At 49.2% G+C, this 18,099-nt stretch overlaps 1 protein-coding gene across 1 annotated transcript in view; it reads left to right on the top strand.

The window, feature by feature from the left end:
• FRMPD3 (FERM and PDZ domain containing 3) overlaps nucleotides 1-14,754 on the top strand; it is a 46,734-nt gene extending 31,980 nt beyond the window's left edge. Inside the window, exons 10-11 of the mRNA XM_065915570.1 lie at nucleotides 8,573-9,394; nucleotides 10,976-14,754. Coding sequence (XP_065771642.1) covers nucleotides 8,573-9,394; nucleotides 10,976-13,929 — 3,776 coding nt within the window. The 3' untranslated portion in view covers nucleotides 13,930-14,754. The remainder of the gene's footprint in view (nucleotides 1-8,572; nucleotides 9,395-10,975) is intronic.
• The last annotated feature ends 3,345 nt before the right edge of the window (nucleotides 14,755-18,099 follow it).

Here is an 18,099-nt window from a genome sequence, read left to right as displayed (position 1 = left end):
CCACACTTTCATTTCAGAACAGAAGGCCCAGCGCTGTGTTATTTAGCAAAGGCCTATAGGGAAAAGGAATCCTGCCAACTTCAGTTGGGCTTTACCTTCAGGAACCAAAGCTGCAGACCACTCAGGGCCTGGTCTCCCTAGCCTGCTCTCTATTCTTGTCCCTCAGCAGTCACTGACTGCCAGCTAGCTCAACTCAGTTCTCAGCTGGCTGGGCCAAAACGATGCTGTTAAACCCACTAGTAGAAAAGAGAAAGCACCTCCTCTCCTCTGAGACTGAATGAAAAAGGAAAATGGGGATGTGGGAAGGAAGGGATTACCTCTTGAGTTTTATCAGTAGTTTCCCCACAGGAGGTATTTCATTTGTTCACTCAACAACTATCTCTGTAGTATTCACTATATGCCAGGCAGTGCGGATAGATCCAGGAGTAACAGACATGGTCCTTGTCCTCGCCAAGCTTACAGTCTAGTGAGGGAATATGGACAGATGATGAAAGGGATAATGTCAGTGCAGTAACTGCCTCTGCATTTATTTAGGGGAAATTCAGCTGACACAACAGAACAATACCTGGGCTTGAGAAAGACTCAGATAAATGCCAGTTCTCCGGTTACGGGAAATCTAGAGGCAGCTACCTTCTCTCTCCAGCTTTGAATTCCCTTGTATCCTGGCAAAATCCACGAAAATAAGGTTTGGGGGCCTCAACTGGGACCACAGTTGGAGGGACTCACTCTACATTTTCTTCCATGGTTATAAAGCAGTTTGGTCTAGTGAATCAAGTATTATGCTTAATGGCTACTACATAGCCCATGCATGGCTTACTGATTTTCCTGAAGTTAAAACTCCACAATATGCACAGAGTGCTAAAGCTGGATTGAACATAACAGGCTTTTTTAATGATGAGTCAGAAAGAACATAAACTTATTCCAAAGCCTCTAGGTCATTATTATAACCAGTAATGATTACTGGACTGTAGAATATAGTAAGACTAGCTAAGTCAACATCCTGCTGTGTGTGTGTGTGTGTGTGTGTGTGTGTGTGTGTGTGAGAGAGAGAGAGAGAGAGATATGCTTGAGCATATATAGGCAAAGAACCCGCCTGCCAATGCAGGAGATGCAAGAGATGCAGGTTTGGTCCTTGGGAAAGGAAGATCCCCTGGAGGAGGAAATAGCAACCTATTCCAGTATGCTTTCCTGGAGAAGTCCGTGGACAGATGAGCCTGGCAGGCTACAGTCTATGGGGTTGCAAAGGGTTGAACACAACTGAGCACACATACACACATATACTTATATAGTGATCTAGTCGGATCACCAGGCTTCCCTGGTGGCTCAGACGGTAAACAAACCACCACCAATACGAGAGCCCTGGGTTCAATTACTGGGTTGGGAAGATCCCCTGGAGGAGAGCATGGCAACCCACTCCAGTATTCTTGCCTGGAGAATCCCCATGGACAGAGAAGCCTGGCAGGCTACAGCCCATGGGGTCGCAGAGTCAGACACAACTGAGCGACTAAGCAGAGCACAGTTGAATCACCATCCTATTTCTTTGCAAGCATTTAAGTCACCCTTGAGAGTAGCTGAGTACAGAGGGCTAGACTAGGGCATCCCTCTTGGGGAAAGCTGATGAGCAATTTACAGCAGATTCAGTCTGAGAGGCAGGCGGTCCCAGCCGTCAGCATACCATAGCTGACTTCATTGGCATCTGTAATCTTCTGTCCAGAGATGTGGGCTTTTCCAGGTATACTGTCTCTGCCACACAGCCCCATGCTGCTCCTTGGATCTGCACATCACAGCACCAAGTGGCAGGCTGTGTGTCACCTGGCCTTGACAACCTGGTGCTGGGAGATGTTTCCATCTTGCAAGCAGGGAAGCCGCATTTGGACGTCAGGACCTTGGCTGAGAGAAGTCACCACCTGCTTAGTGCACATGCCCCTGGGACCCACCTCTGATGGCAGCTCGTTGCCAGGCTGGCTATGCTGATTATTCATCTGCCTCCCAGGGAGTTAGCACCTGGTGCATGGCTGGGCCCTGTGGACGGTGCCTGTGGGTAGAGACCTCCTGAACTGCTAGTTCGTGCTCCTGGCTCCCCTAGAGCACTGCTTACCTAAAGCACAGAAGTCATTACATACCATCCCCCCAGCTGACCCAGAATTCCCTAGAGTCAGCCACTATGATCTAAATTGAACCCACTCAATATGGTTACATTGACTATATGTTTAGAGAGGCAGCATGTGTGTGTGTGTGCTCAGTCATGTCCAACTCTTTTCAACACCATGAACTGTAGCCCACCAGGTTCCTCTGTCCAGGGAATTCTCCAGGCAAGAATACTGGAGTGGGTTGCCATGCCCTTCTCCAGGGGATCTTCCCGACCCAGGGATCCAACTCACGTCTTCTCCATTGGCAGGCAGAATTTTTTTTACTACTGAGCCACCAGGGAAGCTCTTAAATTGGCCTATTTGACCATAAAAAAGGGATTTTTTTCTGGACTCTCAGTTCTATTCCATATGACCAATAATGTCTAAGCTTATGCCAGTACCACAGTTTTAATTACCATTGCTTCGTAGTGAGTTTTAAAATCAGGACATGAGTCCTCCTACTTTGTTCTTTTTATGATTGTTTCGGTTATTCTGGATCTTGTGATTCCATGTGAATTTTTGAATTAGCTTGTCAGTTTCTATTTAGCTTGTCAATTTCTACTTGTGGCTCAGCTGGTAAAGAATCCACCTGCAATGCTGGAGACCTGGGTTCGATCCCTGGGTTGGGAACAGCAACCCACTGCAGTATTCTTGCCTGGAGAAGTCCATGGGGTCGCAAAGAGTCGGATGTGACTGAGTGACTTTCATTTCACTTCTACAAAGTCAGCTAGAATTCTGATAGGGACTGTGTTGAATCTATAGATCAACTTGGGAAGTATTGCTATCTTAGCACTATTAAGTCTTCCAGTCCATGAACACACAATATCTTTCCATTTATTTAAATCTTCAGTTTCTTTCACAAATGTTTTGTAGTTTTCAGTGTATAATTCTCGTGCTTCTTTTATTAAATTTATACTTAAGTATATTATTTTTGATGCTATTGTAAATAGAATTGTTTCCTAATTTTATTGTCAGACTATTTATTGCTACTGCATAAACATACAATTGATTTTTGTATATTAAGTGTTTATACTGTAACCTTGCTGGTATTGGGCTTTTCTCTTTTTGTTTTTCTGGCTGCACCATGTGGCATGCAGGATCTTAGTTCCCCAGCCAGGGATGGAACCCATGCCCCCTGCAGTGGAAGCACAGTCTTAACCACTGGACTGCCAGGGATGTCTTGCTGAGATTGTTTATTAGTTCTAGTAGTTTATAAGTGGATTCCTTGGGATTTTCTATATATAAGACCTACAAATAGAGATAGTTTTACTTCTTTCTTTCCAATCTGGATGGCTATATTTCATTTTACCAATTGTCCTGGCTAGAAATCCAAGTATGGTGTTGAATAGAAGTGGTGAAAGTAGAAATCCTGGATTTTTTCCTTATTTTAGGGGGAAGCTTTCAGTCTCTCACCATCAAGTATGAAAATAACTTTGGTTTTTCACAGTTAACCTTTATCATGTTGAGGACATTCCCTTATTGCTATCTTGTTGACTTTTATCATGAAAGATGTCAGACTTTGTCAGATGATTTTTCTGTGTCTATTGAGATGATCATGTGGTTTTTGTCCTCTATTCTATTAACATGGTGTATTACATTAATTGATTTTCAGATGTTAAACCAGTGTTGCATTCCTGCAATAAATCCCTCTTGGGCATGATGTGTAATTCTTGATATATGTTGCTGGATTCTGATTGCTAGTATTTTGTTGAGGACTATATTATATTTTATATCTATATTCATAAGGAATATTGGTCTCTAGTTCTCTTGTGTGATGTTTTTGTCTGGTTTTAGTATCAAGGTAATATTGACAATTGTAAAATGAGCTGAGAAGTATCCGTTCCTTATCATTTCTTGGAAGGATTTGTGAAGAATTACTGTAAATTACTTCTTTGAGCACTTTATGAAATTCACCAGTGAAGCCATTTTGGGCCTGGACTGACTCACTGATTGACTTGATTAATTTGGGGGGGAGTTAATTACTGATTCAGTTTATCTTCCTGCTATTGGCCTATTTAGATTTTCTATCTTCTAATTCAGTTTAGGTAATTGGTGTATTTCTAGGAATTTGTCCATTTTATCTTAGGTTATCTAATTTGCTGGCATAAACTTATTCAAAATATTCACCTTATAAATGATTCTATTCCTGGAAAGTCAGTAGTAATGTCCCTTCTATCACTCCTGATTTTAATAATTTGAATTGTCTCTCTCTTTAGCTTGGTCTGTACAGCTAAAAGTTTGTTGGTATTATTAATCTTTTCAAAGAACCAACTTTTAGTTTCACTGATGTTTCTCTATTTTTCTGTCCTCTATACTGTCTCTTTCCTTCTTCTTGTTTTGAGTTTAATTCATTGTTTTTGTTTCTTTGTTTGGGGTTTATTTTGTCTATGCCTTGTGGCTTGCAGGATCTTAGTTTCCCCACCACGGATTGATCCCAAGCGATGGCAGTGAAAGTGCCATGGCCTAACCACTGGCTTGCCAAGGAATTCCCATACTTTGCTCTTCTTCAAGTTTTGTAAGGTGGAAGGTCAGGTTACTGATATGAAATCTTTTATCTTTTTAAATATAGGTATTTATAAATTTCCCTCTAAACCCTACGTTAGTTAGATCTCTTAGGTTTTCATGCATTGTATCTTCATTTTCATCCATGTCAAAGTATTTTCCAATTTCCCTTGTGATTTCTTTTCTGACCCATTGGTTATTTAGAAATGTTTAATTTAATTTCCATGTACATGTGAATTTCCCAAATTTCTTTCTGTTATTATTTTTTTTCTATTTTAATTTTGTCGTGCTCAAAAAACATACTTTATAAGATTTCATTCCTTTTAAATTTGTTGAGGTTTATTTTATGACCTAACACATGGTCTGTCCTGGAGAATGTTCCAGGTGTACTTAAGAAGAGTGTATATTCTGCTATTGTTAAATGACATATTCTATAGATTTCTGTTAGGTCTAATTGGTTTATGGTGCTGTTCAGGTCCTCTATTTCTTCACTGATCTTCTGCCTAGTTGTTCTATCCATTATTAAAAGTAGGGTATTGAAGTCTCCAGCTATCACAGTTGAATTGTATTTTAATCTTTTCAATTCAATCAGGTTTTGCTTCATGTATTTTGGGGCTCCATTGTTAAGTGACAGCATCACGTTTTTGTGATGGCTGTAAGCTCCAGTGAAAAGTAACACTGATGCATTGCCCCCATCAAACTTGAATCTGAAAGGCATTTGGAAGTTTTGTGTTTTTTTTCCCCAGCATCCAGACCACCATGATGAACTATAGGGTAATGGTTAAAAACATAGGCTTTGTATAGTTATATGATAGCCTGGATGGGAGGAGAGTTTGGGGAAAAATCAGTTCAGTTCATTTCAGTTCAGTCGCTCAGTTGTGTCCGACTCTTTGCGACCCCATGAACCACAGTATGCCAGGCCTCCCTGTCTATCACCAACTCCCAGAGTTTACCCAAACTCATGTCCATTGAGTCAGTGATGCCATCCAACCATCTCATCCTCTGTCGTCCCCTTCTCCTCCTGCCCTCAATCTTTCCCAGCATCAGGGCCTTTTCAAATGAGTCAGCTCTTCGCATCAGGTGGCCAAAGTATTGGAGTTTCAGCTTCAGCATCAGTCCTTCCAATGAACACCCAGGACTGATCTCCTTTAGGATGGACTGGTTGGATCTCCTTGCAGTCCAAGGGACTCTCAAGAGTCTTCTCCAACACCACAGTTCAAAAGCATCAGTTCTTCGGTGCTCAGCTTTCTTTATAGTCCAGCTCTCACATCCATACATGACTACTGGAAAAACCATAGCCTTGACTAGACGGACCTTTGTTGGCAAAGTAATGTCTCTGCTTTTTAGTATGCTGTCTTGGTTGGTCATAACTTTCCTTCCAAGGAGTAAGAATCTTTTAATTTCATGGCTGCAATCACCATCTGCAGTGATTTTGGAGCCCCCCAAAATAAAGTCAGCCACTGTTTCCACTGTTTCCCCATCTATTTGCTATGAAGTGATGGGACCAGATGCCATGATCTTAGTTTTCTGAATGTTGAGCTTTAAGCCAACTTTTTCACTCTCCTCTTTCACTTTCATCAAGAGGCTCTTTAGTTCGTTTTTGCTTTCTGCGATAAGGGTGGTGTCATCTGCGTATCTGAGGTTATTGATATTTCTCCCGGCAATCTTGATTCCAGCTTGTGCTTCTTCCAGCCCAGCATTTCTCATGATGTACTCTGCATATAAGTTAAATAAGCAGAGTGACAATATACAGCCTTGACGTACTCCTTTTCCTATTTGGAAACAGTCTGTTGTTCCATGTCCAGCTCTAACTGCTGCTTCCTGACCTACATACATCTTTCTCAAGAGGCAAGTCAGATGGTCTGGTATTCCCATCTCTTTCAGAATTTTCCAGTTTATTGTGATCCACACAGTCAAAGGCTTTGTCATAGTCAATAAAGCAGAAATAGATGTTTTTTCTGGAACTCTCTTGCTTTTTTGATGATCCAGCAGATGTTGGCAGTTTGATCTCTGGTTCCTCTACCTTTTCTAAAACCAGCTTGAACATCTGGAAGTTCAAGGTTCATGTGTTGCTGAAGCCTAGCTTGGAGAATTTTGAGCATTACTTTACTACCGTGTAAGATGATTGTGTGGTAGTTTGAGCATTCTTTGGCATTGCCTTTCTTTGGGATTGGAATGAAAACTGACCTTTTCCAGTCCTGTGGCCACTGCTGAGTTTTCCAAATTTGCTGGCATATTGAGTGCAGCATTTTCACAGCATCATCTTTTAGGATTTGAAATAGCTCAACTGGAATTCCATCACCTCCACTAGCTTTGATACACCTATAAATATGGCTGAATCCCTTTGCTGTCCAAGTGAAACTATCACAACATTGTTAACTGGCTATACTTCAACATAAAATTAAAAGTTTAAGGAAAAAACAAACAAAAATACATAGACTTTGTAGTCTCTCAAACCTGGGCTCAAATACAGACTGCGAGGGAATTCCCAGCTGGTCCAATGGTTAAGACTCTGAGCTTTCACTGCCAAAGTCCTGCGTTCAATCTCTTGTTGGGAAACTAAGACCCCAAAAGCTACGTAGCATAACCAAAAAAAAAAAAAAAAAGAAATCCAGACTGCCATTTACAACTCATGTGACCTTGGTTAAGTCACAAAATGAATGGATCAGTTTCTTTCTCTGTAAAATGGGGATAATGATAGCACCTACCTCATTGGGTTGTTGTGAGGATTAAATGGGATCATGTATATAGCATTAGCCTAAGTTAGTGTTTGCCATTGGTCTGTCTGCTGATAGCAAAGGAAATGGCATTGTCGGAGTATATTCTCACAAGTAACATGGGAAGGGGCCCAAGAAACAGACTAAAAGAGAGAAGCCATTCAGAAAGAAAGCATTTGCTATGAATAATCTCCAGATCTACACACTTACCATTGTTAAATCTCCTCTGTGAAAGTCTTCTCTGATCATTCTAGACTGAAGGGCTCTCTCTCTCCTCTGAACTCCTCCTGCAATTACTGTCTCTAAAATACATTTGGTAGCGGACTTCCATGGCAGTCCAGTGGTTAAGACTCTGTGCTTCCAATGCATGGGGCTTGGGTTCCATCCCTGGTCAGAGAACTAAGATCCCTCTTATAAGTGAGGCATGGTCAGGAAAAAAAAAATACTTGACTAGAATATTTTGCCACATGTACGTAGTGCAGGCAGACTAGCCCTGTATGAATACAGAGAAGTGATGTGATTTGAGGAATTGAAAAAAATGCTCCCCCTACTCTCCTCCCAAATAATGTACATGCCAGCATCTCTCTCATATGCTTGACACATTCAGATGCCCCAAATTCTACTATTAGAGCTCTGTTCTTTTAGGTGCCCTCCATTGACCATCCTCTTTGAAATACACACTCTTGGAATTGTACTACCTGTTATACACTTTCTCACTAAAGCACTGCTAATTTGTCAGATTCATTTCCTTCTGCTAGAAGAGATACACCATCACACAGGTATAACACAGGCTCTCAATAGAGTGGGGCTGGAGACAGTGACAGTTCCGAAGGAACATGAGACAAACCTCACCCGTACAGCTGACTCTTGGACCAGACACATACCCATGTAAGAGTCCAACTCTGCCCAGACACCAAGTTGTTCACCCCCACCCCACCTCACCCCATGCCTTTTCCCATTGCAGAAAAGGCCCCCCATGGGGGCCCCCATTGCCCCCATACCTTGGGGCTCTTAGCCACCCAGGCCATTCATTTCTACTCACTCTACTTTCAGGGTCAGTAGCAGCCTGGCTGCCCCTTCCCTCTTCTCTAGCAGCCAAATCATGCTCTCTCTTAGTACCCACCACCCAGCTGGGCACCAGAGACCCAGGCCCGAGACACCAAGTGAACTCAGCCACAGTCCTCAGCACCAGGACTCATCTGTTGATTCTCTTTCTGGGTTTAGATTACATGCACAGCGCCCACCGCCCTGTCACTGGGGGCCACCTGGGGAAAAAGGAGAGTAGTTATGTGGGCAGCGTGGGCACCAGCCCCAGGAAGTCGAGCCGCTGCACGCCCCCACCTGCCGACTCTGAGCTTGTCAGCTTTTGCTACCTCCACATGCGGGAACAAAGGAAGGAACAGGAAAGCCGGATGGATGTCAATGAAAACTTAATCTTTTTTGAGGAGACCAGGCCCCGGACCAAGTCTGACCCCACGTCCAAGAGCTCTGGCCAAGGTTATGAGGCGATCCCTGATGACTTTGATGCAGCTAGCCTAGACCACGAGCCCTGTGCCAGCAGGGCCCGCTCCTACACCTTGGACAATTCCCTTGGGGCTGAAGCCCTGAACTTCTACTGTGACTCTTGCAAAGCCAAACTCCAGGAGCAGCTGGGCCCTCGAAAAGGTGGGAGGTCTGGCTCCTCTCGTGACAATATGGTGGACTTGATGTCCCTCCCACCCCCCGGGAGTGAGGAGGAGGAAGAGGAAGAAGATGAGAGCACTTCGCTGTTGCCTGCCATCGCTGCCCCACCTCCTGGTTTCCGAGACAACAGTTCTGATGAGGATGACCCCAAGCGCCGGGCTGCCCAGAGCCAGGAGCAAGGACGCCACCTGCGGGGGCTCCTGTACGATGAGATTCCAGTGACACTGATTGACAGCGTGCAGACCCGGACAGTCCGAGATCATGCCCAGGAGCTAGATGATGCCCTGGTGTCCACTCTGCAGGCTCTGGAAGCCCTGGCAGCCTCAGAGGATGGACCACATCCCCCACCCCCACAGACTGCAGGTAACAGCCCGTTCCTCCTCTCTCTTGCCTCCCCTTCCTTGTCCTGGCCAGGCAGGGCCAGTTTCTTCTTGGTGACATTTCTTCTTCCCAAGCAAAGGTCAAAGTCAGCGTGATGTGTCAGGGCAGTGGATGGCCCAGAGGCAGTTCAGATAGGGTTGGGGGAGCAATGATGCTGTGACAGGGAGCTTCTGCTCAGCCCCCGCTACAGGTCTGGTTCTCACCATCCCATCGCTTTGGAAATGTCTTGCGGATGGACTCCAGGGATTGGGGCCGTGACAGCTACGGAGCCAGGCCAGAATGGAGGATCAGAGCAAAATTGTGAGAGAGATAGAAGACAGGCAAGGAGCATCCAGCATGCATGTGTCTGGAAGAAAAACAAAATGACCAACTAACCACATAGGGACCTGGGGTCAGAGGAACCAGGAACCATCACTGCTCAGGGCTAAGGCCTTTATCCTGCCTCAGAGTCTTGGCTCTCAGTCAGATGCACCCAAGTCCTGGCTCCTTCACCATTTTTCAGTGTCACCTTTGCTTTTCCAAGGCACTTAACCTTCTCTGAGCCTCACTTTCATCATCTTAAATGGATTTGAGAACAACAGTCCTATCTCATAGGGGTGTTGTGAGGATTAAATTGAGATCATTCCTGCAAAATACATAAAAACTTCCTAGTACACAGTAGGGATTCAGTAAGTGGTAGTCATTGTTCTTATTATTTTGTAGGCAAGCCATACAACATGCATGCTATTCCCTGTTATAGACCCACATACATCCATCTTATAAACAAGCCCACACGTCTGACATGCACCCATAGTCACATGTACATCCTTCCATACACATATGCCTAAAAGAGGTCAGTGCTGTAGTGAAAGGAAAGAAATAGGGAGGAAGAAGGCATATGGGGAAGCATGTGAGGCAAGGACAAGTGTGGACAGAAAGTGAAGCTATTGGGGTCAGAGGGAGCCTAGCTGACCAGGGCAAGCACGTGCCTTTTTTGTCTGTAAGAGCATCCTTGGTGTTGGGCAGCCCCTATGTGTTCGGCCCCTAGGCCTAGCATGACTCTCTACTCAGAGTCTGGAGCTCCAAGCACTAGCTGCTCCGAGGCTAGAGGCCCGTGTGGTAGCCAGAGAGAGGCCAAGGTCTGCTAAATGGTCTCAGCTGAGGGGACAGTAGGCCAGTCTGACCAAATGAGGAGTGCCAGAGAGAGGGAGCTCTCTTTGTCAGCTCTCTTCAGGACAATTAACAAAAATTTCCTAGGCTGTTGAGTCTAAAAATAGTGATGATTAGCATGTTATGTTGCCTGTGATTTGCATGTTAATTTGCCATCAAACTGCCCAGATCTTCTCTCTGGCCTCTTTTGTTTCTCTTTGGATTCCAGCCCTTCATCACCCCTCTCCCAGCTTGCCTCTTTGTCCCCTTCCCTCCCTGCTTCACACCCTCAGCCCTGCAGGCCCCCCAGGGCTGACTGGATTTTCCCAGCTTGAAATCCTGTTGACTAACCTTGACCCTCATAGACCGTCTACATATGATCAGAAAGGACTTGACCTGAGTAAGTGCTGAAGACCCCTCTTCCTATCCTTCCAGGTCTGATTGTGCTGGCCACAATCACCCCTGAATCATCACTGGACTCGGGCCATGAGACCAACTCTTCAGAGCTCACAGACATGTCAGAGATGATGTCAGCCATGAAGCAGCACCAGAATACCACTTACTTCCTGGCCCAGCACCTCAACAAGGACAGCCTCCTGACCCGCAAGGACCTGCCCTTCCGGATCCAGAGTTGTGCAGCCCAGACTGTTCTCACGGCCCCTTATTCTCTCGGGCGCCCGGATCCCAACCCATCCCTACAGCCAGTGGTTGCAGGCCAGAGTCCCGGTCCCCCAGGCGCTCGGAGGAAGCTGCCCCCATCGGAGGCCCAGCCACAGCGTGAGCGAATGTACACCCTGGCAGTGCACCCAGCACTGTCCCCACAGCTGAGTGAACCGAAGAATCTGAGCCTGCTGTCTCCAGTTCCTGAGGACAAAGGGCCTGGCCACACTAGGGCAGGCCTAGAGATGTCACTGAGGGCGGCCACGCCATCCCTTAGTGAAGAGCAGGTCTCTGAGCTAAGGGAGAATCTGCCCAAGGAGGTCAGGTTGAGCCCCAAGCTTATCCTGGACCCAAAGGGCAGCGTGACCCCAGCCATCATCTCAGCTGCCCTACAGCAGGTGGTTCACACTAAGAGCCTACCTGCCCCTGCTGGAGCCTTGGGGAACACCCCCAGCAGTGGGGAGAGAAGGCTAGAGGCCAGCATGGGGAGGTCAGAGGTCAGCCTAGTAAGGCCAGAAATTAGCACAATGAGTGGCAGTGCCACTAAGAATCTGAAGTTCAAAATGAGCCCCGGTGCTCCGGAGACCTCTCACGGTTCCCAGCAGCAGCTGAGCCCAGAGGTCTCTTCCAGCTCCAGAGCACCCACAGGGAGCCGAGCTGAGAGCCTGCACCTCTCCCCACAAGAGGACAGGCTGCCTGTTCAAAATTTCCCTACCAAAACCTATCTGTCTCGAGCGAGTCGAGAGTCAGCAGGCAAGCAAGGTACTGGGGAGGTGGCAGGCAAGAGCGGGCCCGAGGGTACCAAGCCTTCTGTGCACAAACAGGGCACCGTCTCTGGCCATGGGGAGAAGGGGCAGCTGGAGAGCACCCCCCAAAGCAGCAAACTTGAGGAGGCCAGCCTGGTTCCCCGAGTTAGCTACCCCATGGTTCTGCAGAGCCCCAGCTGCCCGCCACGAGGCCAAAGCCCACTGAGGCCTCAAGCCGCCAGCCGGCAGGTGAGCACTATGCCCTCCAGAAAGATTGAAACCACCCTGGATGGAGCCCACTCAGCCTCCGAAGGCCCTGCCAAGCCCAAATCTTCCCGGGGTCCTTTCCGGCTCCGTAATTTATTCTCTGCCACCTTCCCAACACGCCAGAAGAAGGAGACCGATGAGCGGCAGGCCCAGCTGCAGAAGGTGAAGCAGTATGAGCTGGAGTTCCTCGAGGAACTCCTCAAGCCGCCAAGCCAGGGGGAGCTGCCAGGTACCGAGTACCTGCAACCTCCAGCGCCAGGCCGCTGCAGCTGCCAGCTCCGCAGCAGCCCTGTGCAGCAGGGACCTGGCATGTCCCGTGAGCAGAGGCGCAGCTGCGATTGCAAGCGCATGTGCAGGGGGTCCCGGCCTCAGGCTCCCCAGACGCCAGTGCCCAGCCTCCGGGGGAAGGATCGGGACAGGGTCCCCCCTACCCAGAGGCAGCCAGAGGCCGGCCCAGGCTTGAGCCTTGACACCCCCACCAGTGTCAGGCGCATCCGCTCCACCAGCCTGGAGTCCCGAGAGTGCCGATCGGACCCTGAGAGTGGTGTTTCTTGCCTGACCACGTGTGCCTCCGGGGGCGAGTGTCTCGGAGCTCCCAACTACAGGAAACTGATGCGCCGCTACAGCATCAGTGAGCTGGACCAGGGTGACAGGGCCTCACTGACCTCAGACATCTACCCGCACCCACCCCTGGGCATGCTGCCCAGGGAGGCCAAGGAGGTAGAGGCGGGCCTCCCCCTAGGCGTGGGTCCCAAAAGCAAGTCGCTGGAGTCCCCGACCTTGGGAGACCCCTCCTACGTCCATGTCGCCCCTGAGACCAAAGGGCCCCGACAGATGGCCGTGTTCTCACTGCCAGAAGAGGTGTATCGGAAGCCCGCGGAGCTGGACGAGGACAGTGAGAGTGGCAAGTGCTGCTCCATCCGCTACTGCTTCTACTACCGCAAGTGCGACATGGCAGATGACGCCAGCGATGGCAAGGATGAGCTCTCGTACTCCATCCCCATGAAGATCCTGCCCGGCATGAAGCTGGACGAGCAGGTAGTACCCGTGGTGAGCAGGACCCTGCAGGTGTTGGATGCCGCCACCTGCAGCAGCAGCAGCCCCGAGGCATCCCGCACCCAGGAGATCGACCTGCGGGTGTCCACCTTCGAGGGAAGCCTGGCCAAGATCAATGCCCTGCGGGCCCATGCCTATGGCCTGCCCGACGGCTTCCTGGCTGCCCGGCTGGACACCAATGAGCTGCTGACAGTCCTACGGCAGTGTGTGGCCAGTCCTGAGGCCCGTGCCCCCAAGCCCTACGTCTCCCAGATCTCTGAATACAAACTGGAGCTGGCTCTCAAGTTCAAGGAGCTCCGGGCCTCCTGCCGCCGCGTGGCCAACGTGGACAAGAGCCCCACGCACATGCTGGCGGCCATCACGGGCAGCTTCCAGGTGCTGAGCAGCCTCATTGAGACCTTCGTGCGGCTGGTGTTCATCGTGCGCTCTGAGGCCCAGCGCCAGGAGCTGCTGGCCAAGGTAGAAGAGGTGGTGAGGAACTACACCTTCCTGCTGCGTGCAGCTGAGGAGTCCACTGCCCGGAACCTTAACCAGCAGCAGCAGCAGCAACAGCAGGCAGCAACAGTTATGGGGGCAGCTGGGGGCCACCCACCGGGCTCCCCAACTTCAGCGACTGTTATGAGCACATTCACCCGCTCCTTAAAGACCCTTATTAAGTAGGCCATCTGCCCAGGCCTGCCCCCCTTCTCCAACCGTGGCCCCAGGTTTGAGCTTTGTGGTCTTTGCATCTTGTGGTGAGTATATGTGTCTGCTGGGCCAGTCAGGGCCCCCCTGAGCCCTCAGTCTCCAGGGACTGACAAGTCCCTGGATTGGAGGCTGTCCCTGAGGGCTCCAGGCAGCTGCCACCCTGAGTATCCTCGCCCCTTCCCTGGCCTCTGGGCGTCACTGTGAGGGCCACGGCCCCCCCACCCCGTCACTATGCCCGTCACAGAGCTGTATTTTCTCTCTTCTCTAGGGCTGAGACGTGACGTCAGGTCCACTTCCTGCTCCATCGTGGGAGTCAGAGGGAGGCAGGCCTGAAGCCCATGGGTCTCGAGCTCCTCTTGGCACCTGTTCCCCTCCAGGGCCACAGCGGTGCCGAGCAAGCGGAAGGGAGAGGGCACACAGCCCAGATGTGCCCAAGCTCTCACTCACTCGGCAGTAGCCACCCTGAGGGCTGGTGCCCAGGTGGTGGGTCTGCAGAAAACAGCCACTCTGGGCTGCTGGCGGCCAGCTCTACAGGCTGGCAGCCTTGGGAGCGCTCGCCCCTGGGCCCAGTAGCTCCACACCAGCCATCCCCAAAGTGCCCTGTCCCTTGCTGATGGGCAGGGCAGCTCAGTCCACTAGGGAGCAGGCATCTGGGATTACCCCGCTCGTCCTGGGTAAGGTACCTGGTGACCGCATCTGCCCTGGGGAGACCCAGTGCAGGCCTCGGAGCCCGCCCTGCCCAGCCCGGCCCAGCACAGGGGCTGTCGCGGCCAGCATGCGACTCCTCTCAACATCTCTCTACCAGACAGACTGTCCTTAGGAGTCTGACTTAGCTACAGATTGGGGGTGGGGGGTGGGGGGTGGGGGGCAGGGGGTCGGGGGTGGGGGGTGTCGATGACTATATCTTAAACTTCTGGAAGCTAGCGTGATATGTTAATCCTGAGTATATGCTTTTGGCTGTGTATTGACCCTGTGGATTTGTCTCTCTAAGAAAAGAAGCTGAGCGCCTTACCCGGTGCAGTCCTGCACCTCTCTCTCCCCCTTTCTCTCTCTCTCTCTCCCCTCCCCCGGAGTCATCTGGAAGGGAATTCACACTGTTTCGCATTCTTCTTGACACACATCTGCTGCCGTCACCGTCCCCCCACAGTGTTCCTGGGAGTGAAGACACGGAGTCCCTACTAATTGCCCATTGTAGGGAACAAAGAAAGCCAATGTTTCTTCTGTATAGATTGCTTCTCATGCACCTCTCCATATTCCCCACATGCTTGTGCCCTGTGTCTGCCTCATTCATCGTTCTGTGAGAGGCTCATGTGAAACCTCCCGTTCTTATGTGAGTTTTATAAAGATGTACACTGTGCTCAACCCCCACCTGTCCTTGGTACCCCCGAGTGTGATAAAAGACCCCCTGAGTGGCAATTCTTCCCGGCAAGGATTAGGGGAGCTCGTTCTGCAGAAGCCAGCGCCCCCCTCTTCCTTGCCTCTCCTCCCACAGGACCAAGTTGTTTAATGGGCCAGAGATGCAGCCAGGTGGGGAACCCTTGCCCCCACGACCACTGTGAGCCTGCGTGCTGACATGGTCTCCCTCTTCTCCCAACCTCTTGATCCTGCCTCTTCACCACTTAGGCCCCGGCTGTGTCATTCATTCCACCGCCATCCTTCACCTCTCCCTCAACCTCATGGAGAGGACACATTTTCTAATGTCTGTATATAGTATATATACTACATAAAATATATAAATTCTATATATATACTAATTTATGTCTTGTTTTTCAAACAAGAATGATTAAATCTATTCATCTTATATCCCAATAAGTCTTTGCAGTGCCTCTGTGTTGAAGTCCTTGTGTCCTTGAATTGTTGGTTGCTGGCAACCCTCTGAATGCTCCCACTGGGCCCCTTACCCATCTATCTGGGCCCCGGTAGACAAGGAGAACTGAGAACCTTGCTCTTCCAGCCTCCCCTTTGCCCCTCTTAGAAGTCTCCTGTTGGTCACAGGAGTTGGGTACTGTACTCCTTTCACTTGACCCTGGGACCTTTGGCTCAACTGGCCACCATGGCTGCCAGCTCAGAACTGACTGGGCAAGGGTAGCACAGAAACACCATGTGCTCCGTGCTGAGAGCACTGGACGGCCTGGGAGTTGGAAGATATTTAGGTCAGCTTTCAAGTTGCTTTGGGAAATGGGGCCTCTTCCTCTGAAACTGCTCCTAGTTACCTCAGAACTAGCCTGTAGTTAAAGCTAGCCAATCCTTTGCAATGGCCTCTGGCAATTTCTAGGGACAGGGGTATTTCCACACAATAGAAGCAACAGGACCCTAAGCAGAGCTGACTTCTCTGGTTTTTCAGAGAGTTACCTAATGGGGGCCAGCAATTCTATTTCTCCTGTTCTGGGTAATCACAGGTCCCACAGGTCTATCAGATACATTTGTGCCAACTAGGAAAAGTTTCTCCCTGCTGCATCCACCTGCCATGATGAATTGGGGGGAGGGGGACAGGCCTAGTCCTCTGGGTGATGCTAGGCCTTTGGACACATAGCTTGGTAATTTCAACCCCACTTGCTTCTCTGGCCGAGTGTACATCCTATACAACTGTGTACAGTAGCCCTAATGAGTCACTTCCTCCCAAAGCTTGGGCACAGATGCTTTTTCTCATGTGTGCAAAGGTCATGGCTAAAGTGGTTTGGAAGCCGAGCATGGAGGAGGAGCCAGAGACAGCACAGTCAGGCTGGGTGGCTCTGCATGTGGGAGGCCACCCAGGGTGACCTGGTGGCAGAACTCTTTGGGGAAATACCGGCAAGGGATACATCCCATGACATCAAGGTTGGGACTCTTGAAGTCAGTCCCAGTGTGAACAGAGGCCTGCCACCACTCTAAATGACCTGATTGGACAGTCCAGAAACTTGCAGTCCTGTACCACACCAATAGCTCCTTATAGTCAGAAAGCATTTCTTATTCAGTTCTATAGTCTGCGTATGCACCCACACAGTACCTGCCTGGCACATAATAGGTGTTCAATAAATATTTGTTGAATGAATATGTTGAATGAGATGACTGCTGTGAGAGAGTCCTGCCAGACCTCTGACCCTCGTGAAAAAGGTCCTTTCTCTGGGAATGGCTAACCCCAGTCAGTGCAGTTGGACAAGGCCCAGCAGCCTGGCATCCTCCTATCAAAGATGAGGAGTCACGTCCATTACAGATTGTGCAATGGCCTCTGGCAATTTCTAGGGAGAGGAGTATTTTCATACAATAGAAGCAGCAGGACTCTAAGCAGAACTAACTTCTCTGGTTTTTCAGATACCTAATGGTGGGTGCTGATTCTGTTTCTCCTGTTCTGGGTCCTTGTGGTAATCACAGGTCCCCACAAGTCTATGAGATACCTTTGTGCCAACTAGGAAAAGTGTCCCACAGACTCAGAGCTGAGTTTCACCAGTTACTTTCCAAAAGCTTCACAAACTCCCCCGAGGTGCTCAATGGGCTTTTTCTCCTGACCTGGGATGGTTCTCTGCAATAGCTGGGAGACCATGGGGGTTGGCACAGGCTTCTCCCCACCAGCACCTTCCTCACCATCTTTGGCCTGAACTAGAGCCGGAAGCTGATCCTCTCCAGCCATCCTGTACCTGATACAAGTCCCCAGAGCCTGATTCCTGCCTTTCCAACTTCAGGCCATTTGAGGAAAATGGGTTCAGGCTACTGGTGTGGGCCCAGGATGCCTGTGGTGTTGGCACAGTCACATTTTTTTTTCCAAACTGCTTTCAAGACACTGTGGATCATAGGCAATTTCATCAACAATGAATTGAAAGGGCTTGCCTGAGCCAGAACTTCTTCTGCCAAAGAGGCAGGAGAGGATCAGCTACCAGCATTAGGAAGGGGCATGATTTTCTGTCTTAGGATCAAATTTCTCCAAAGAGCCACTAGGATGGGAGTACTAACTCCGTCTCATGCCCCATCCTGTCAGGCTGGGAGCCAGACTGTGAGTGTGTGTCTTCAGAAGAAATGACCCCTGAGGGTTCAGTCTCGGGTCTGGGCAAAATGTCCTGGATTCCAGGTGGGTTTCTTGGTTTCAATGCCCTGACTTGCTGGGAGCAACCATTACATGGAAACCGTGGAGGCCTGACTTCTCACAGGTACAGAACTTCTTGTTTCACT

The sequence above is a fragment of the Muntiacus reevesi genome, chromosome X (genome assembly GCF_963930625.1).
Source record: "Muntiacus reevesi chromosome X, mMunRee1.1, whole genome shotgun sequence".
Classification (NCBI taxonomy): Eukaryota; Metazoa; Chordata; class Mammalia; order Artiodactyla; family Cervidae; genus Muntiacus; species Muntiacus reevesi.
This window is presented reverse-complemented; position numbering and strand designations above follow the sequence as displayed.